Source organism: Drosophila teissieri, chromosome X, assembly GCF_016746235.2.
Source record: "Drosophila teissieri strain GT53w chromosome X, Prin_Dtei_1.1, whole genome shotgun sequence".
Classification (NCBI taxonomy): domain Eukaryota; kingdom Metazoa; phylum Arthropoda; class Insecta; order Diptera; family Drosophilidae; genus Drosophila; species Drosophila teissieri.
In genome coordinates, this window is record NC_053034.1 from 1,085,756 (window position 1) to 1,108,399 (window position 22,644).

The following is a 22,644-nucleotide window of genomic DNA, read 5'->3' on the forward strand; positions in this document are numbered from 1 at the left end:
GCGCGAGCTCAATCGCAGCTCAGAGCACCGAAAGCGAGCCTTCAACTTATGCATATTACGAGTATTTCAAAATGAGAATAGTGAATAGAGAATACTGAACCGGGGACTGGGGTCTGGGGTCTGAAGACTGGGAGGGTTTTCCAACCACGAATAGTTGGCGACACAGCCAGTCGCACTCTCTGAGACCCGCTCCGAGTCCCGCTTGCAAGTTATGATGTCACCGTCTGTTTATAACTCGCCCGTCAGCGATGCAGATCGAATCTGAAATCGGTAGGGTTGGAGATGGAGATGGAGGTGGAGGTGGAGGTGCCGATCGGGTCGAGTAGATTGCCGCCGACAGATTGTCCCACGCCCACGCGGAGACACGCGCCAATAGTGAACATAATCGCGTAAGCAATGGTCCTCGGTGACCGCGCTTGCAGTACCCTGCAATCTGAAATCTTCTAAAATTAATCCACCAATGTGTAAATAGGGAACTATCTGGCTCATAATCCACATACACCCAGAATAGCTGGCATTTGCGGTGATCAGTGACTAAACCACCACGTCTCTAGGAAAAGGGTATAGCTCCATTTGCGCTGAGGCAGGTTGGGTTGACTCAGGTGCAGTGCCCCGGGCGGGATGACGTCGAGTGGCTTCCACATCCATGAGTGATCCCTGGGGGCTGGGGCAATTGATGGATACACAGATAGATAGGTAGATAGATAGATCAAAGCGAAACTCACATTGTTGAATATTAAACTTGAATTTATTGTTGTTCTTTTAGAGTGTGATCGGTTGTGGTCGGATCGGTGATGTTTACAGATACAGTTAGAGATACAGATATAGATACAGCGAGCGTTAGAGATACGGGTAGGCTACGGAATAACATGGAACACACGGTGTATGGATGACTTGGGGGATGAGGGTTAACATTATCGACTATCAACTATCCTTCTGTTACACATAGAATTGATTGGGCTTCGTTGCTGTTTTGCTGATTTCTGTTTTGCTGTTTCGCTGTTGATCCTCTTGTTTGGCTTTCACATCGCTAGTCAGCTAGATCTATTTTTCGTATAGTTTTGCTCTGGTCAAAATTACACAAATACCATCTGGACTGGACTATCTCGACACATTCTTTCATTATTTCTTACGCTTTTTATTTTAGCACAGTTTGTGGGAGGTTTCTTTGTTGTTTGCTCTTGCGGTTTGCGGACATTTACACATTTAAATTGCATTAATTATATCAATATCTTTACCAATATACATGGATATATATTATAGGCCTAGAGCTATACAATTAAACGGACCTTTTTGTCAGGGTTTCGTTGGGTTTTCAAGGGGATTGGATTGTGTGGCCCGTTTCTGCCTGCAGCTGAGTTTGGGTATCGTTTTCGTTTTCTAACATAATAACTGATCTAAGACTGATCTATTGTTATTGTTGATCGTTTATCGTTACATTTGTCCAGGTACTTTTGTAGCGCATGTTGTGTTTAAGTTATTTGGTTTTTGTCGACAAAAACTTTGTGTAACCTACAACTAAAAGCTAAGAATGCGGGTCAAGGTCAGAGGTCACAGGTCACAGGTCATGGTCATGGTCGAGGTCAGGTTTGAGGTCGAGGTCGAGGTCGAGGTGGGGAGAATGCAGATGCGCCACTAAATAATTGATGAGTCCTGCGTGGGTGAGAGCGATGGATGGTGGTGTTGGTGTTGTTGGTGTTGTTCCGATGATGTTGATCTACGCCTACAATGCTCTATTAATTAAAGGATATTTCCGCTTTCAGCTGCTGGCAGAAGAGAGTTCCCAATCCCAAAACTCAAGAACTGAAACGCCACTCGTTATGGTCATATTTTTAGATATATATTAGAGAACATTAATCGAAAACAAAGAAACAACTTGGGGAAATAATACAAAAATAAATAAAGTAATTTTTACAAGCGGGGCTAACATCATGGACTTGATTGCATTTTGCCATTACAGTTACAGTTAACATTTACAGTTACGAATTACATTTAACATCGAATGTGGTGGCAACCCTGGCAGCTCTCCACTCGCCTGACCTGAGTTGTTAAAACTTTGTTAAAGTATTTTTATTTTTATTTTATTTTTTTTTTTTGTATATTTTGTATATTTTGGGTAATTTCGATGGAAGCTGAACGTAATATCAATTGTCGGCGAGCGAAGTCCCACCCTACAATATTCTGGGGTTCCTTCTATGTGTGTGTGTGTGTGTGATTGTGTGTGTATTGTGTTGTGTGCGAGTGTATCTGTGTGTGAGGTAAACTTTCCTTAAGGTATGCTCAATACAATTTTTAATCTTAAAGTTCCATTTCCAATGGAAAGGCTTTTTGTCGGTTACATGCGCAAAAATCGTATTTGGGACAATTAGGCACGCGTTCTTGAGTGTTATTTGAGAAGTATCGTGGTGACATAACATTATGGTAGACTTGGTAGATCTAGAGAAAAAGGCGGTGCTCAAAACGCTTGACAAGCTCATCGGGTTCGTTACATGTTATAAATAGTTTGCGTATTTAACATAGATATATTTATATCGCTTATCGTTTATCGGTATCGTTGGTTAACTCTTCTCAACTCGAGGCAATTACAAATACGAAATAATTTCAAAGCACTTGTTGGGGGAATTACATTTGTTGGGGTTGGATGCTCCTTTAGGCCACTTTTTGGTGTTCACAGCTGTTTGTACACACACTTGTATATATAATTAACTGCTTTATCTGTGTATAATTATGTATATATCTCGTTGATCAAGCAATAAACACACAAATATATAAGTTTAACCTCGATTTAGTACACACTTGTATATATATATATATCCTTCGACTTTTCCTACCATATGTATATAGTATAAATTACAAAATTGGGTTTTTGTTAAACTGTAATAAGGCGCACGTTAGAAGGAGTTGCAAAGTTTCAATTTTTAGCAGCACTTTAAGGTCTTCGATTCCACCAATTTATACATAATACATTTCTTTCTCCTTTTATCTCTTGTATATATATTATATTTATATATATTCTTCTTCTGGTATATATAGATTAGTTTTGCAAAAGATTTAACAAAGTGTAGATTAGTAATTTAGGTTTAGTTGTCAATTGAAAGATCTTCTTTTTTTTTGTTTTGTCGATTTAGTGTTTGAGTAAGGCAATTTGACTTATTTTTTAAACATAGCTTACGATGTATGGACACAAAAAAAAAACAAAAATTCATAAATGTATATATAAGTGTATATACATATAGGGTTTATCACTGACTAAGCCTAGGTTTTAGAAAAAAAATATCAAACGTCATATCGCATGGGCTTCCCATTTCTGTTTTCTGTTACTGCTTTTGCTTCTCATCTCGAATATTTCTCTCTAATCTCTCGATTGTTTATACATTTATAAGCATATTAATATAATGGTTAAGGCTTTTTTTTTGATGGGAGCAAAGAGCAAACAAATCTATGCTTGAATCGAAAAGAAAAGAATCGAACAAATTAAAATTAATAATTACTGATGCGGATGTGACTTCTAGCAGTTGATCACTGCTCTGCTTCCCTCGACTTGCTTTTCGCGCAGGCTTGCAATGGAATGTTAATCGATATACCTAGTTAATGTATAAAAATTTGGTTATGTACAGTTGTGCAAGTGTTTTTCTTTCACCGCTGCGCGTGTGTTTGTGTTTGTGTGCTCTCGTTTCTGCTTCTAAATCTGCTTCTGCTTCTTCTGCTTCTGCTTCTTTTGTTTCTGCTTTCTGCTTTTTGTCCATTGTTCTACGTTCTTTACACCTTACTCCTTACAGCTCTTTAATGATAGTTACTTGTTAATTGTTTCTGCTTCTTGCTTCATGAGGTAGTCAAGCCACAGGCTGGATGCCGGCTCCAGGCGGACTTGGGATCAAGGTATGGGGGGTGGGGGTCTTACTTGGGGGCGGGGATGTGACTCGGGTTGGGGAGTTTATTCGAGTGGTCCTTGATTGAATCGCGGGATCCAGACCTTTGAGGGGAACTCTGCTATTGGAAGAACTTGGATTGCGTGTGCTACAGAATTGCGATCATATAGATCGCCTTAGTGGTTTAAAAAATTAAGGATGCAATTAATTAAAGCACGTTTTCAAAGTATTCTGGTCGTTTTCAATTCCATGTAAGAAAGTGGTAGGCTAGAGAGAAATGTGCTGCTTTTGATTTTGAAGAAAGCTTTGGTTAAAACGGATAACTGATAACTGATAACAGGGGTCGCATTGGATGGGATTGCTTGTGGGTTTTTGGAGGGAACTGCGGCTTCTGTTTCTGTACTCCTGCTTAGTCGATGAGTGGCGTTTAAGATTAACATTAGTATGTGTGTGTGTGTGTGTGTGTGTGTGTGTGTGTGGATGATGCCCTAGCACCAGTAGTCTACATGAGTCCAAGCCGGATCCTGCTCCTCTCCGAGTTGCAGCTCCATTTCGAGTTCGAGTTCCACCTGCCCGTCAAGTTGTGGACTGGCCGGTGGCTCCTCCTTTCCGGCCGGATATTGGACTGATTGCTGCTGTTGCCGAGTGATGTTGTTGTTTGGCTGTTCGAAGGCTGGTAGCAGCAGGTCGCGGTCTCGATCCCGATTCCGATCCCGATCCCGCTCCCTGTCCGGCGCCCTTCCTCACGCCAGGCAACTGCCGTTGTTCATGAAGGCGGTGGCTGAGTCCAGGTCGACATACTCGCCGCCCTCCTCCACCAGCTGGGACAGCAGATCGGTGGCAAAGCAGCCGTTCTTCAGCAGCAGCAACTGCTCGTCATCGTAGGGGGTCATCACGCCCACTCCCACTCCAACGCCCACGCCCACGCCAACTCCAACGCCCACTCCGGCTCCAATGTTGCCGTGCTGCAGGCCCTGGTGGAAGTCCATCAGGTGGTTATTGTTGTTGTTGTTATTGTTGTGGCTGTTATTATTGCTGCCGGCACCGCCGCTCGTGTTGACCACGCTGGCCATGTTGAGGCCATTGATGCCGCAGGGCGAGGGCAGAACACAGGCGTGCTTGATGTCCGGAAAGCCATCGCTGGGCTCGAACAGGAACCTTTCCGCGCTGAGGGCGGTGGTGTAGGGGCTCTGCGAGTCCACCAGCTCGTTCTTCACGAACTCAATGGCGCTGCTGGTGGCGGTGGGCGTGGTGCTGCTCGTGGCGTTGCTGCTGTGGCTGCCGTGGCTGTGGCTACTGATGTTGCTGTTGTTATTGCTGGTGTTGCTGCTGGCGCCGCTGCTGCTGTTGTGACTGGGATGGTTGCTGCCACTGCCAGTGAGGCCGTCGCAGTTGGGCACATAGTCGGAAATCAGGCTGGGACTGGGATTGCCTTGCTGCTGGTGGTCAATCACGTTGCTGCCGGCGGGATTCAGGGACTGTGCCTGCTGCTGCTGCTGCTGTTGCTGCTGTTGCTGCTGGTAGCCGGCATGCTCGAATTCCTGGGCGCTGGGCGAGGGCTTGCAGTAGCCAGTGGGCAGTTGTTGGGCCATGGCCGCCGCCGTTTTGGAGCCGTACTTGAAGGTGGCCATCGAGGGTATGCTCTGCAGCCGCTGGTTGTTGTTGCTGCCGGAGTTGGGAGCGTCGCTGTTCACCGATTCCAGTTCCAGTTCGCCGAGGTACTTGTGGGCCGGCGATTGGAGCAGTTGGCTGGGCAATTGGCAGCCGCCGGCTCGCTGGCAACCGTGGGACTTCAGCATGTCCATCAACTTTTGGCGCTCGGTCTCCAGCTGACGCACCTGGCTCTTCAGCTCCACATTTTGGGTGTCCAGGACCTCCGACTCCTTGATCAGATTCTGTGTGCGTTCGCGCTTCTTCATCCGGCACTTGGTGGCCGCAATCTTATTCCGCTCGCGGCGTCTTCGCCGCCGGTCCTCGTCCTCCGGTGTCAGGCCCTTGGGTTGCGACTTGGTTTCGCTGTCGTCATCGCTCGACTCCTCGCAGTCGTCGTCCAAGTCGTTGGCGTTGCTCATGCTGCCGCTGTAGTTGTTGCTGCTGCCGCTGTGCCCGTTGTGGTTGCTGCTGCGGCGCGAGTACTTGGAGTGCGGCTGCTCCGATCCGGAGCTGGAGTCGCAGGTGGACAGCTTGCGCTTGCTCTGGATGGACAGCTTCAGGCCCTCCTTGATCAGGCGCGAACAGGTCTGCAAAGAACCAAAAAAGGCAGGCAGTTGGAGAGTGAGTTAGTGTTCAGAGACATAATGACCGAATATCCTTTCTACAGCGTACTTTTTAAGATATATACATAGATAGATAGATAGATATTATTGAGAACTGGAAGTCAGAGCAAGATATATAACTTTAATTTAAATTCCTGCTCCTCCATCTGTGTGAGTTTCCCCGTGAGTTGGCTGCGCTTTCCGTGTGAGAGCTCGACACAGTTTATCGGGAGTTGGACGGACGCAGATATAAAGATATGACGAATCGCGGCCCGTTTTCTTGGGAGGAGATTATCTAAAGCGGCTTTTTAAGCTTTGTTTGTTTGTTTATTTGTTCATCTGTTTATGCGACCGGTGATTTACTCAAGCGACCTTTTTCGCGCTTTGGCTTTGGCTTAGGGCTTGGCACCTGGATTTCGGTTTGGGGACACTCGGGTTGTGCATGAATTATAAATATTACAGTGAGCAGATAGAAATCTGCGACAATCACCACGCCCAGCCAAGTTTAGTGTTCAGTGTTCAGTGCGCTCTGTAGCAAGACAAGTGCATGCGGCATACTCGATTAAGTTCACGAAAGTGGTGGTGATGGTGGGTGGGCCTACGAAAACAGAGACTCGAAACTGAAATCCGCAGTAACCTCGTTCCAGCCTGGACTGGGTCAGTTCCATTTATGGAGGAGCTCCAGAGCTCCACAGCTCCACAGCCCCAGAGTCCCAGACAGGAACAGATGGTCATCACTCTGCTCCGCGCACTGTGTCAACTTTCGTTGATTGACTGCGTACTGCATTCAGCCATATGAGCTGCTAAAATACCCTTTATGATTGCCCAACTATCCGTACAACTTTTGCTGGGTTTGTAAACGAAATAACCTCTAAAAGTGGCGAATTACTGAAACGGGTGAACCTGATTTAAGATCTTTGAAGAAAGATTTTTGAAGTAAGCTCATTTATTTGCAGGTCATTGAATTGTCGACCAGACCGAAGTGTTTCGTGCCTCGTTATTTTTTTCTCTGGTTTTCCCTTTTTGCGCACTATGTTTGTTGTCTGCTCGAGAAATTGTTCGGATGCCACTGATTGAGCGAACGCGCCCTTCTTTTCAATGTTGCCTTTGCGCTTCTGTTAATTTCTCGGCATTTCGGCATCGGGTTCCATTTGAATTTTAGGCACGCTGCGCTATATTTATTGACCCAGAAATCAGATAAATAAATTTTGTGTTTAAAAAGCGACAAGTAAGGAATGCCGAAATCGAAATCAAAATCGAAATCCAAAACAAAATCATAATAATCGCATGCGCCAAGCCCCCTACTCCGCCACAAAAAATCCAAGACGCTGGCAAATCGGAGCCAGTACATGACCATATGACCATATGACCATATGGTCAGCGTCGACTCAATAAGTCGGACGAAGTCTGTTGGAAAATTGTGCAATTGCGCCGGGGGAAATCTGAATCTGGATGGAGATGTATGTATGTATATGGATGTGGGATCGGGAATGGACGGCACAGGCTTCGGTCAATACAATATATATATTGTATCTACGCATCTGTAGAGTTCTCTCAGGATTTTTCATTATGAATCTGTATCTGTATCTGAAAGAGCCGTCGGAACGACCGAGCCTTTCTTTGCACTTCGCATCGCTGCAACTTTAGTCGCAAAATTCAACCGAAAACGTATTAAAGAGCCAATTTTTCGGGCTGGCAAATTTGCATTTTGTTTGGCTTGTTTGCACTTTTGCACATTTCTCGCTCGTTCTGTTTGCCGTTCTTATTATTTATCCCCATTTCGCATTTCACATTTCCCCCCCACTTGCTCTCTCCTCTTTTTCGGCAACATTTGTGCAAATATTTGGGCTGCGCAGAAAAAGAAAAACACACAGAGGACAGGAAACCTTTGAATGAGTCCGGGTCCGATTCTTCGGGGTTCAACTAGGGGTCGAAAACCCTGCTAAATTTGAATTGCCATCAAGCAAAGTTCGCCCTTAGTCACCAAAAGGCTTGAAGAAACGTTGAAAAACCGACGGATTTTAAGTGCTATAAAACCCAATTTCTAGTAAAATGTTAAACCACAATTCTGAAGTTTCTCCCCTTACGCGAGTTGTGTTTTCCAGCTCAGACTCGCGCTTGCTTTTCACTTATTTTCCTCCATCGTAATTCACCGGAATCATGCACAAGCACTTGTGTAGTATCAATCTGGCTTTAATCTGGCCGCATCAATTTGGCCGTTTCATTCATTCATTTATTCGATGACTGTTTTGCCCACGCAGCACACTCTGCCGTGCAAACTCGACCCACGCACTCTACACTCTCCACTGGTCATTGGTCTGTCTGTCTGTCTGTCTGACATTTTGTCGTTTGTACATTTGTCCGTAAGTTTGTCCGTCCGTATGACAACGACGTGAGCTTCGGCGGTGAGTGGGCGTCAATTGCAAGACGCAGCGAGAATTGATTTCACTTTTGCGGCGCTGAGTTCGAGTATCTGCATCTGAATCTGCCTCTGAAGCTGAATCCGAATCTGAATCCGAGTCTCAGTGCGAGTGGGGAGAATTACTCTTGACTGGCTGACTGGCTGGCTGGCTGCCTGACATTGGCCTTAATGAGGCACGTAGCTGCGGTGGTGTCAACTTCAGCGATTAATTCCACATGCGAGCTAGAGGCCGCCGCTTCGATTCAATTCGACCCGATCCGAAGCGATCTCTGCGTTGTGCAACGAACGCATCCCTAGTCCGCTCCCCTTCCGCTCCCGCTTCTAGCAATAATTGGCAGGTGTCTATAGACTATATAGGCCCCGTGCACTCCCCCTCCCTCCGCCATCTGCTAACCACTAACCGTGTGTGTGCAAATGTGATTTATGATTATTACTTGAAACGAATTTATAGGCGTTGTGCCAGCGCGGGTTTTAATTGCCGCAACACCGGGTGAAAGAGGAAAGAGGCATCGCAACGTCTTTTTAATTTTTGTTTCAACTAATTCCCCATAAATTAGAATCTCTGAAAACGTTCAGAGGGCAAGGCATTTTGTGTGCTATTTGGATTTCGGTGGATGAGCGGACTTAGCAATGCATCCAGCAACATCTCATAAGGATACTCGTACAGTTGGCACAGGTGGTACTAATTTAAATTATACAAGACTGATCGAATTACCTGTTGCACGCTGGGCGTGGTGGCCGTGCCCGCTGGGGAGTCGAGCGGCGATCCGGAGCAACTGGAATGACTGCTGTCCTGCGAGTGCGACTGCAAATACACATAAAGTATACGCACATTAAGTATACGCCATGTAATGCATACACACGGTAGTCATGGTGGCCATGGTGGATATGGTGGGTATGGTGGATATGGTGGAAAACACTCACCTGCCCATTGGGATGGCCATTGAAATGGCGCACGGTGACCACCGGCGTGGAGGCGGCACTGCAGGATGCAGATGAGGATGCCGCCACCGCCGCCGCCGCTGCCGAACTGTAGCTGAAGCTCTCCAGCGGATTGGTCATGGCAATTAGCGAGTTGAGGATCTCTGGCGTCTTGGGCGTATGGCCGCCCATCAGGAGGCCGCCGCTGTCGATGCTCAGCAGCGAGGAGGCCGGTATGTTGGAATTGAACATGGTTGACGTTTTGCGCGCACGGTAAATAAAACAAAACAAAAAAAAACTAAACCGAACTAAAATTAATCGTAACAAACTGGGGTTCCTTCTCGTTTGCTATGTATTGTTAGATCACAGTTAAAGGCCTACGCGTTGCATTTGTTTTTTGTTGGACTGTTCGAAAGAAGGTTGTTCTTCTATATCTCCCGTGTATATGTGTATGTGTATTTGTATTTGTATATATATAGAGTGGTTTATAGAGGCACACACTTTTCACTTTTTCGCTTATCACTTATCACATGTCACTAACTCGCAGAGTTCTGGCTCTCTAGAGTGTTTCCTTCGGTTCAATGGGGGTTCCTAGGGGGCGGGCGGCAGAGGAGTGAGGTGGATCCATCGGTTCCATCGGCTCAGATCCCCGACTTTTGTTGTTGCTCAGAGCGCTAAGGCCGAGCGAATGCGGCACCTCCCTTCACAGCGGCGTCGAATCTGCAAAATGCACAGAGACAAAACGGAAAGAGAGAGTGAGTGAGTGCGAGAGGAGCGGCAGATATGTGGAGATGGATATATGTATGTATGCACATGTAGATGTACATGCACATGCATGTGTGTGTCGCTGTACACAGAGAGACCCACGAACGTGAGTGCAGCATGTCAACGTAAACAAAAGCAATTAAATTATAAAATAAACTCGGCTAAATTGATTTATGTAAGTCGCGGCAAATCGGTGAATTGGCGAACCGAACCGGTGAACCGGCGAAGCGCGTGACACGCGATCGAGCTTACAAATCACGATTGATCGTGATTGATCACGCACCCGAAAAGCCAAACACCCACCCCCCTCCAACCCTCCTCCCTCCACACATTCAACACGCCTCAATTAAGCCATTAATCGGCTAATTGAGACCAGGTCCACTGGCCAAATAGCCAATACAGATCGGGTGCCAGGGTGTCAATACGTCTACATCTGTATCTATACATAACATCATACACATGCATGGACAATTAGAATTTAGCGGGGGGGAGGGGGGATTCCGAGGGGCGACACACACATTCCGATCGGGTTGTGCGAGGTGAAGGTGAGCAGAAGGAGAAATTGCAGCGAAATTCCTCGGCGGCAATTGAAACGGAATTGAAATGCAATTGAAGGCAATCATCCATGAATTCGCTTGACTCCCGAGTGTACCCCCAAATGGGGGCGATAAAAGTAGTGGGCGTACTGCAATCTAAGCCCCGAGCTGAATCAAAACGGAATCAGCTCATTACCGAACCCGAGCGAAGGTGGATTGACCCACTCCAGGGGTTATGGAGTTATGGAGCTGCAGTAGAGAGGTAGAGAGAATGCCTGCAACAATCTAGTTGATAGGTAGAATAGCTATCTTTACTTTTGGAGCAAGCCGATAGGTTATCTCTTCTTAACTCCGAAGTTACTTCTACCCCAAAAACACTTTCAAGTTGAACTATTTGACATGGGAGGGCGGGCAATACTGTGGAGATGAGCAATTTCGCCCAAAATTTGGTTTGTGCGCGATTTTGGCTTTCTGCTGCTGGTGCCGCTGCTGCTGCTGTCTCTCGGCCATTTATCATGTGGCCAGAAGTGTGTGCACTTGTGGTAATGCCTGTGTATCTGTGAAGTGCTATATACATTTTAGACCCCCATCACACACACACACACACACACACAGTCAGTCTCGAACCGAAATTCAGTCAGCAGCGAACAACAGAACGTAGGCAGAATAAAGAATTATGATTTATGACTTTCGCATGTTTCTTTATTTTTGTTGTTTGTTGGCTGTTTCGGGGTTTCGTTGTTTGTGAGAGCTTTTAATACCTACTGCCTTTGATGTGGCTCTTTCCCCGTATTCCACTGCAACGAAAATCACTTTTGACATTCGTGTCGAACAAATTGCAAAAATCGCACAAAAGTCGCACAAAACGCACATAAAATCGCCATTTGGCCCGACTCTTGGCTCGGCTTCCACTTGGGGTTGGGGTCCGGCTTTGTTGGCATCGCTTTGACCAATTTTGACCAAATGTGGCGGACGTCAACTTCTAAATCAGCGGCATCGATAGCAAACTGCGCATGCGTGGCCTCCCCGACAGCTTTTGGGGTCACGGCAACTGAGAACTTCTACTCTTGCGAGCGCACAAGTTGTAAGTTGTGATTTTCTGCCCAAGGATCACCAGCTATCATCTTGAATATGATAGTTTTGGCACTAGAGGTTGGACTTCGGATTGCGCATACGCCGCGTGGCCAGAGATCGAATGCTAAAATTAGCAGGATTGCTCTCGGAAACCTTTTAGCTGCACTTTCCACATTGACATTCCTCGGTCGGTCGACTCGCCGCCACTTGGAAATAAAGTGATTTGCGGCTGATTTGTGGCTGGCATGTGAATTGGCCTCAAGTGTGCGAGTTTTTGCTGCCAGTCGCGCCAAACCGATGGCAATCGATGGCTACCAGATTGGAGAGCACGGCAAATGGCCAAGTGGCCAAATGTCTAAATGGCCAGCAAACCGGAGAGCACAAGTTTTCGTAACGAGTGATGAAGATATATGGAGATATCGTGTGGAGATCGAATCGAGAATCGAGTGGCTGGGGTGTCCATCTTGCGACTAATCAGCAAGTGCCATTGAATCTAACTGGCGAGCATTAAACCGAAATATTCTAGCAAATACTAAAGTTGATTGTTTTTTTTTCAACGGTCGTTTCCTGAGGGCGTTACTAATCAAGTTATCTAACTATGCATTCCCTATGCACTCATATTTAAAGGCGTTCAATGTTGATTGTGTTAAACTGCGGCATTACAACAACGTTAGTGCGATTTATTTACTATTGCTGAGAAACTTCCAAATTTATCGGTGTGTACACTTTGGTCACGTACTTAGCCATCCGAAATATCCCAAACCTGTGACTGACTGTGGCGACTGGCGACTGGTGACTCAGGTACTTGGATTGGGATTCCATTTGCATACGATTAGCAGAGCGGTCGCATGCAAATGAATGGATTGTCAGCCGGCGGAATTGCACAATTGAACAAGCGTTATATTAATAACACCTCATAATTGCGATACTTGCCACATACTCGTAATGATCGAGCTTGAGGAGCTTGAGGAGGTTGCGGAGGTTGAGCACGGACCTGCATTTATCACTGGGGCGTGCGATGTGAAAACGCCGCATAAGTGCATTGAGCATTGGGCACTGAGCATTTGAGTTATAATACATGAAAAGTATATACATCTGCCGCCACCAACAATTATCGGCTCGGTTTGGTTTGCGTTTGGGTTCGGTTCGTTTGGCTACGTGCCTGGCTCGCACTCCACATTTCACACGAGCCACGGAGTGGGGAAAAGGCGAAAATGGCCAAGAGAAGTGGACGTGGACCCAGTGCATTGGGGCGTACATTTTCGCAAGCATGCATTCGCAGTGGGGAAGAGCAGGGAGTACGCGAATATGTTGCCAATATACACATTTTTGACCTCTCTGTTGGCTGGATTATCAAGTAATCGAAATGAGTTGATTGCTATTAGCGAAACTAACGTAAATCAGAATGTACCCTATCTAAATTCCATCGTAAATCTACATTCTGTGTGGACTATCTAAATTCCTGCTTCGAATGCCCTTTGAATCCTTTGCTGGAATCGTTGATGCTGGAGGCAGGAGGATGCTTGGCCTCCACTTCATTGTAATAACTGGCTAAATTTGCCACCCTTCCGCTCTTTCCTTGTTTCGCATCCCTTTGCAGTTCTTGCGCTATATTTTCTACGATTGCGCTATTCATATTCCGAAATGGATTTCAGCTAAAAGTAGTTGGATATTGTGCTATGCTGTGTGGTGTGGTGTGAGGGGGTGTTTGTGCGCCATAAAACAAAACAACAAACTTTCATTTTGTTTGCTTCCCTGCTGTCTTGGCCGGGCTTAATTAAAAGCGTTACCAAAGCCAAACAGGGAAAGACCAAAGCCAACACACAGCGAGTGCTCGCTCGTATCTGATAGATACGAAAAGCGATTCGGCTCCGTGCGGTGCTCTTTGTCAGCTGTTTTCCAATTAAGTGTCACTGCAGCCAGGCAGCCAGGCAGCCAAGGGGGCAGCGAATCTCCGCCGAGGGGCCACAAATTTACACTGTAATTAGGCATTTAGATAGTGTATATATCTGCAATTTGATTAGTTTGCTAATTGCAGGTGGTGGGGGGTTCTAATGTCGCCGGGTGGCGGGGGGCGGATGACGGATGGCGGGGGGAATAACCATAAACCCTTGCTTGGCTATTAACATAAAACTTTGCGAATGGACCATAGACGAGCGTTCGAGATTGGGACTTCCTCCTTCGACCTTCCTCCTTGCTGAAAATGGGCCGCGTGGCGATTCAATTAATTTATTATTCACTTAACAGCGCAACGGGCGCGCGGGGCGGAGTTGCGGGAGGGGGGATCGGAGATGACATAAAGCTGTTATAAAAATTAAGCGCAAACTGTGAGGAAAAGGAAAAGCCAACTGGCTGGCAGAAGTTTCGCACATTCCAAGTGCGTCCCGCTGTCGTGCCAAAAATGTCCTGTCAGCGGGGGTGCGGGGTGCGTGGTGGGGGGTGCAGGGGTTGGGGGTGGTTGGTGGTTGGTGGCGATGGAGAACGCGTTGCGCAAGCATTTCAGCCATAAACATTTCCGCGCACGTTCCGGGCGTTCACAAAACAAGGGGAATTGGAACGAAAACACAAATGTGAAAACTGTTCTGCAGATACAAGGGAATGGGTCGAGAACCGAATGGCCAAGTACCCTTTAACCAACACTCGCTGCGAAAGTTGAAAGTTTAAAAGGAACGTCTGTGAGCCCAAGCAACTATGACACGTATCGGAATTATAGTTTAGATGAATAGCCAAGAGCTGGAACGTATCTCTAAGATACAAGAAGCTTACCCGCACAGCCATGGCCATCAAGCGTATCGCAGGCCATAAAACTCAAACTGTCGGCGGAGAAGTGAATAAAACGCTTCGAAAATGGAAAATTATGGAAATGAATTGGTTGGTACAGCAGGATTTCGGGGAGGAAAGCGACTTGGCAAGTGAAAATGTTTTGGGCCAACTCTTGGGGTGGAAACTGCCGGCTGTGGCTGCCACACGGCCACACTGCCACACTTCTCCACTTGTACACTTGTACACTGAAAAACTGTAGTTCACTGCTCGGGTTGTTCAATCGAAAATGTTAAGTATATCTATTACATCCAGCCCGGAGATATGCAAGTATCTGAAGCGTTTATCAGTATCCGAGGAGTATCATTAGTCACTGCCCTCCAGATAAGCGCAGGCATTGCAGTGCATTGGAGGAGATACGCGACTTGTGGCGCGGTGTGCGTGCAAGGACGTTCGCAATCTGAGCTTTCATTAAGGTTGGTGTTTTTATCAGGCTTATCGGAGCGCTGCGTGTCAAAAGATGTCTTATCGGTGGAAGGCACGGGCAAATCTTATCTGCCCGATGACTTGCTGCCTACCCTCTTGGCTCTCGACTAGCCTCTCTGCCACCGGATACCCTGTACTCCAGTACTCCTGTCCCAGTGTAGGCAGCAGTCCAGCTATCCGGTAATGCTGTTCGGTTCGATTTGGCAGAATCTAATTAATTTCCAGAGCTAATTCACTTTGTGACAACGACGCGATTTATGTTGATTAAGGTGACATTATCGCTGCTGCTCGCCGTTTGCGTGTTCTTTTGCTTTTTATTTATTGTTATTTATGGCCACTCTTGGCCCCTCTTTGTGTGTGGAATTTTATCAAACTTTGTTTGCCGTGTGGTTGGTTGGTTTGGTTTGTTTTTCGGCGGCTTTTCGTCTCTAAAGCTCCAAAGCGATTTAGAGCACTTTTCGCACCTCGTTCTGGCTCGGTCATTGAAAAAAAAGAAGGAAAATAGATAGATACATTTGTATCTGCTAGATACAAATGCTCCTGGCCATGCGACAGCTGTCTGTGCAAAAGCAAAGGCAATATATCTATGAAATGGAGACGGAGGCCAACACTAATCATCATCAGCATGATCATCATCATAATCTAATCATCGTGTTCATGTTCATCGTCATCTTAGTGGTTTTTATGAAGGAATTCGCATTAAAAGTCTTTATTGTGTTTATTTATTGCGAACGGCAATCGAGAACGGCCAAAATGGAGACTCAGATACACAGCTACGGAGCGAATCTAATGGAAATTTCCGACTGGCGACGCTGTAACTGAAAATGCAGAGGCGTCACTCGAGGGCAGTGGGCAGGGGCAAAGGGGCAAGGGGCAGTTCGTGGTCAATTCCTGCACAGCTGGCAGCTGTTTAGAGTTCGAGGAAATCCCTGAATACACAGCGTTTCTTGTTTGGCTGCCTTTTTCGTTTGTACGCGGAAATGGGAACTCCTCCGCCTCCAGAAGGACATTCTGTGCAGGGTCTAATTAAATTAAACTTTGTGGGTAGTTGGGTGTCGGAATCCCCGGAAGAATTTCAAAACCTACATACGCGGAACGTGGGAGTGCCAAGAAGGAAAGAAGCGGCAGCAAAAAGGGAATCGGAATTGGAATCGGAAAGACAGGTGATAAGCGCAGGGAAGAGCGACGCCAATTAGCGGGCCACAAATGTGTCCCAAATGTATTTTTTAGCCCAGCCCCAGGGGCCACGCCCACAGGAGCAGCTGGGGGGTTCCCCACACACATGCACACACACGCACTCTGAAATGTGGCATGTCCTTGACACATATCCTGCCACTTGCTCAGTGTGAGTGAGTGAGTGACTGAGTGGAGCAGCCAACGCCTTGCGGGGCTTCGCCAGCGCTTGGCCCTAATCCATTCGAACTCTACCCCCTACCGCCCCCGCCCCACCCTGCGCCGTTGCCAACTCGCCGCTTCAAGGATAATAAAGCGAATTCTCCTAGTTTATGGGCCAGGCGAAACTTTTGTGGCTTCGCCTCCCTTCGCCCTCCTTCGCGTGTGCGCATGTGTGTAGTCGGAGTGCTGTAATATAATCCTAATGGAATTTACACTCAAACTTTACAATGCCTGGCAACAATGGCGAGGACACTGCGTGTCCTTTGTCCTTCGAGGACGTTGGCGGAATCTTTCGCCTGGCGAAAGGAAGCAATTGAGGCAGCAAGATATTGATACTTCCGAGTTGGACTCGGAAAACTTTGCGTTTTATGGCAGACAAATCGAAGACTCAATTGTTGTTGGGCAGACAGTGCTAACTGTGGCCCAATAGTGACATTTTGTTGGTCGATGCCAAATAAGTAAAAGGTTGGAGTAAAGCATAAAAACACAAACATATCCATAAAAAATACTTCGTGTTATCAGCAAATGAGACTGAATAGAAAATGCCAGCGGGCTGCTACCAAATGTTGTCTCGCTTGAGTTGCACGGGGTAAAAAATGCTCTTTGGGTTTCGATTCAAATTTCGAAGGTCAAGTGCATTAGGGCGCAACGCAAACAGTTCGGAACGCTGGCAAAATGGAAGCGCGTCGCGTTTCCATTTGTTTTCCTGTCATTTGGCATTTGGCTCCGCCGAAAAAGGCGCATAGAAAATTGGTGGGGCGGGATGCGTGCGCAAGCGTTGTAAATCGTGATTTTATTCGATTTGATTTCGAGAGCATAGCAATAGCAACAGCAACAGCGAACGAACGTATCCTTGGACGCCAACACTGGCTTAATTGTGCGTGTCAGGCGGCCACAAAGCCGCCACATGGACACATGTCCGAGTTCTCTCTGTTGGGTGTGTTTTCAACAGGAGCAAGGGGCAAGGACCAAGGACTTGGAAACCAGGCCCAAGACAGGGGGTCGTTAAAAAAGGCGGAAATGCTGGCGCCGACATAATCATTCCGACCTCCGCCCCCTGCCACCTTCTTGCGTGGCATGGCTATTATGATAATTGAGTGAGCAGAAATGCGAAACACAGACAGACAGGTTAAATTGCGCGTTACTGCCAGAAAATGTGGCAGATTCCTCCTTGCCTCGGCATTTCCTCTCCTGCTTGATTGATTTGCCCAGGGTGGCGGAGGAGGAACAAGTGGGTCGCCCCCACAAGTCCGAGGCACAGCGAGAACGACTCAACTCGACTGGCGACTGGCGCCCAATTGTCTCGAGGACCCCGAACTGAACCCCCGAAGATGCACCCTACACACTGCCACACTACGAGTATGTGGCATTGGTATTATTTGCCTTGCTTCCCCTTGCTTTCGCGTTGAGTTTCCCCTTTTATGCGTCCGCACCTAGTGACGCACATAATTCCCAGCCAGCTCCCTTACTTCGCAGCCAGCAATTGATTGCGTGCTGAAAATTTGCTGTCTTTGATTGATTTCGCTTGACTTGTGCGTGACGCCGGTGCGTATGCGTAATATTTTCGCTTTCTTTGACTCTGGCTCATCTTCCAACAGCAACAGGAAGCTGCGCGCCTTTTCCTTTGAGCACAAATACAAAGCTAGATGCAATTCGCAATTGCACTTACCAATAAATGCAAGAGTCGCCGGTCTGCACCACACTGAGCTGAGCTGCAACGAAAGAGAGAAGAACTATTAGCATTGATTAGCGCCTAATGTAGAAGCCAGTGGCATGGATTTAAAACCAAAACTGAGACTGAGACTGAAACTGAAACTCTGGGTTCAGAGTGGATCGACGGGCCCATCAATAATTGCGGCTTACGGCCATCTATTATGTGTGTTTACTGTGTGTAAAGACGATTGATGGTTATTGATTAGGCAAACGACCCCCGCTCTCGCTGGATACGCGTACTGGTACTGGCACTGACTGTGGACGTGGATGTGGACGTGGATGTGGACGTGGATGTGGACGTGGATGTGGCTGTGGACTTTAATGCGACTGGGGTGGCTATACTCGTATGGCCGTGCCGTGATTCATCGCGAAAACAAAAGAAAAAACGATGCTAAAGACAAAACTCGCGTAGGTAGCGCCAATTTTTTAGGCAAACACAAATATAAATAAGCCCCGCCAAATCAAACCAAGCCAAACCAGCCCAAAAACTAAGCAATCCAAGAGAGCGGTGAGTTCCTCGACTGCGGAACACCCTGTGCTGACTGCACTTGAATCGAAGATTCAAAGATATGCCGAACGTATGCTAAATACTCAACCTGGAACAGAAACATTCATTGGAGTGCTTGGGAGAAAGCACCTGTTCAAGATGCGAGCCAACCCATATACCCTTTGCTCCCGGCCACCAGTAATGGGTACGCAGCCCGAGCCAAAGACTGAAAGCCTGAAAGCCTGAAAGCTGAAAGCAACTGTCCATTAATTTGACTTAAGTCGCGGCTCGCAGGGGATTTGTTTATTTGGCTTTCGTGCCGAGCAGAAATTCTCTCGGTGTGCTGAAAGTTTGCGCGAGTATTTGGCTTGGTCTTCCAAAAAGCGCCGCCGGAACCGCTACTTCATTTGCATCGATTGTGTTATTTACACCGAAAATTGCATTTGCTGTTTGCACTCTTTAATGTCATTAATTTGTTTTCGAACTGAACAATGGGCTGGGCATCGGGGATCGGGAATCGGGGATTGTGAATTGTGGATTGGGCTACCTGGCAACGGCAGCCGTTTCGGGTTTTTGGTTTTTGTTATTTTGTGCGAATTTTCGCGTCGACTTCGCATTGAAATGTGCAAAAAAAAAAGCCAAATCAAAATAAAAATAAAAACCCAATTAGGCGTAATTAACAGCAATTTTGTTGCGCTGCTGGCCGAAAAGGAGCGCTTCGCAGCGAGTTGAAATGCCGTTGAAAGTTTAATTGAACCCTTTTGTGCCCGAAAAGGTGATGGCTGAAAGCGAGTTGAAAGGATCACTTCAATTTGTGAAAGAAAGCTGCATTGCAGAGCTGGCAGTCTGCAATCGAAGTTGAAATCTAGTTTTGCCAGCATTAACTTGGCATCTAGCAACCAGCTGATTCTGATGTTGATCTAGCTGATTTGGTTTGATTGGAGCTGAGCCAGCAGAGAAGCTGCTAGCATGCAGTAATTGCTGGGGCTGATACCTCGTTCTCGCCTGGGTGCGATCCACCAGTTTGGGGAATACAGCGGGGGGGAAGTGCGAAGCGGGAAGTGGAAATGGAAATGAAAATGGGAATGTGGATGTGTTTTATGGCCTCATCAGCGGTAATATTCAATTCAGACTCGTAATATCGAACATTGGATGGGAATGGAAATGGAAATGGAGATGCTATCCAATCCGATGCGATGCGATGCGATGCGGTGACCTTGACTGGATGTAGTCGATCGGGGGCTCTCTTAATGGACGGAGAATCAAGCCGGAGATAGAGTCTCGAAATGGGGGGCAATTTGTGTGGCTCTAATGTCTATTCGGGGCAATTAACCAGCGAACGACAGCTGCTCCACAGCTCTACAACGACTGCTGGCGTAGTAAAATTTTAATTTTCGGCTGCGGCACACATTAAAAATTATTTAATTGAGTGATTTTAATTTAGCCTTTTCGCCGTTCTCCGTTCTCCATTCTCCGTTCGCCTCCTCGCCTTCTGCCACTTGAGACTTGAGTGCCCGATGCTGATTGTCTAATTTCATTAATCTAGTCGAACAGTAAGCTAGCTGCCAGCCAGCACTCACAGTGAATGAATCGAGAAGAGACACGACTGGCAGAGTGCCAGTCAAACGCCCGTTTTGACCCACTATGCGCGCTCTTTGTCAATTAGAACTTCGAATTTGACCCCTGTGCACTGCCCCAGGCAGGGAAAGTAAGTAGATCGATTCGGCATCGGTTCATTGCGTGGGCCGGCAGCGTCCGGCATAAATCACACTCGAGTGCCGCCCAGCGGTCGAACCAGAGCAGAAATAACCGCTTAATCGCTTAATCAATTGCTTAATTAGCCGCCGCCAGTGGGAAAGTGCACCTTGTGCCTTCTAGGGGGTCCCACTGGCGCCAAGCGCAATCCGCTGGCAGCCGAAACGAGGCAAGTGCCAAAAAAGATACAAAGTCGCAGAGAAGGCGACTCAGTTGGATGTTTTCGCTGACCATGTCGCCGAGTCATAGGAACAGACAGCTGATCTGTGATCTCAAGCTGCAGTTCACATGCGTAGGCATATATCTATCTATCTATCTGTATATCTATCTATCTATCTATCTGTATATCTATCTATATATCTATCTATGTATCTATTTTGAATAGAGTAAAACTAATTGGCGGTTATTGGGCAGTGGGTTGTAACAATCGGTATGGGATTCAGTAAGCCCGAAATGATTGCTAACTTTAATTAATTAGCCCCCTAGTCCCTTTGTCCTTCACCACACTTTGTTAGCTCTGGCTGGGCTTTGGGTCTTCTTGGACCCAATCACACTGTGTAGTGGGCGTTCGAGCCCTGGTAGGGCATCTCGCCCGCTGAATCTGCCTGATTTATGGACCTGGCCCTCATAATGGCATATTTGGGGCGTGGCCGGGGCTTAGGGGCCCTCGGACTGGGCGACCTTCGGCGACTTAGTAGAGCTAGAGCCCGCTTTCCACGCTGGGTTTTTGGTTTTTGGGTTTTTGTTTCTGGCTTTCGGCCTGTTATGGGCTTTGTTTTGTCGGCTTCTAATGCTTCCGGTTCCACTCCTCAGACTCAGATGTGTGTTGTAAGTGGAAGGCCTTGCCGGGGCGATAAGATATGGACGTACTGCCGTACTGATTACCCGACTTGGCCTGGCCAATTTGGTGGCAGAGTACGATGGCGACCATTAAAAAGTCATTACAAAAGCACAGCACAGCACACACATGCATGCGTGAGTTTTTAGTGGCGGTGCGCCAAGACAAGTACCTGGCATAATTGCAGAGGGGCAATCAAAAGGTTTGGACCGCACACGGGAAGTTCCATGCCCAAGCCGAGTTTTGGATTTCCGCTACAAGTCGTCAACATGTCTGCCCCCTTCCGAGGCTATCTCCCCTCCCCCAACCCCCCTCCACACCTCATGGAGGTGTTCCGTGTTCCGGCGATGATCACTTAAAGGGTCTCGGATTGACTTGTACTCGTATTTGCCCATTGATAATGAACGCCAATTATCGTGTGCCCGTTTGTTTGCTTTGGCTCGGCTTTGGCCCACAGGCTTTTTCAGTTTTCAGTTTTCAGTTTTCAGTTTTCGGTTTTCGGTTCTCTTTTGCGGCTCCAACTTGGCTCAGTACCCAGTGACCGCTGCCCCTTTTTATCACCTTGGCAAACCCGTGATGTATGTGGTAAGCCACTCGGTTCGATGAACAATTTGTCAAATATTTAGCAAGCAGATGCATTTCCCACTGTCCTTCAACCTTTGCAACCGTATCTAAAGGAGAAGTGATAAGGGGCTTTATCACTTTACTAGCCAAGTTCTTGGAACTCCAAGAGCTGGGGAAGGAAGCGAAAGTCTTCAGATAAGCCTATCTGTGTAAATTAACCCAATTACCGATGGCACTTGAAGATGATCTATAAATGAATTGCCTGCAATTACCTAAATACGAAGAACAAGGAACAAAATGACGAGGGCCACCTTTCTTTCACTCATCTAAGGCAATCATTGTGTTGTGTTTTAAATATCTTTGTTGTGGGTGATACAGCTACACCCAAAGTACAGAATGCGATAAATTTTCGACGCCCTGTGGTGCCTTTGATCTCTGAACAAAAGGAATTCAATAAAACTTATTTATTTGCCACCTTAGACGAGAACGAGATTAGATTTAGATGGGAACTAGTGGCACTTGGAAAGCCATTAAGTGTCGGCCGACTATGTAGATGTCCGGCAACAACATTGGCCCAGTCTCAAGGCGATCTTGGCACACTTTGAGCATAAATTTGGATCCGATCCATTCGCACGAGTGTTTATATCTAGATACTCATATACTCATCTATATATATGTACATATATAAGTGGTGGGTGGTTGCGAATGGATCTTGTTGGGCGCCGCCTTTTTGTGTTGTCGCGGCTCAAATCGGGCGGCATTATTACAGTAATTGATTGATTGATTAACTTGCAGTCGGTAATT

The 22,644-nt window shown here is 46.9% G+C and overlaps 1 protein-coding gene across 1 annotated transcript in view; it reads right to left on the reverse strand.

Annotated features, from left to right (window-relative positions):
- Positions 1–761: 761 nt before the first annotated feature.
- LOC122623865 (activating transcription factor 3) overlaps positions 762–22,644 on the reverse strand; it is a 33,904-nt gene continuing 12,021 nt past the window's right edge. The window contains exons 2-5 of the mRNA XM_043803234.1: positions 18,153–18,195; positions 9,471–10,187; positions 9,262–9,351; positions 762–6,109 (exon numbers count right to left, since the gene is read on the reverse strand). Of these exons, the coding sequence (XP_043659169.1) occupies positions 4,613–6,109; positions 9,262–9,351; positions 9,471–9,719 (1,836 nt within the window). The 5' untranslated portion in view covers positions 9,720–10,187; positions 18,153–18,195 and the 3' untranslated portion in view covers positions 762–4,612. The remainder of the gene's footprint in view (positions 6,110–9,261; positions 9,352–9,470; positions 10,188–18,152; positions 18,196–22,644) is intronic.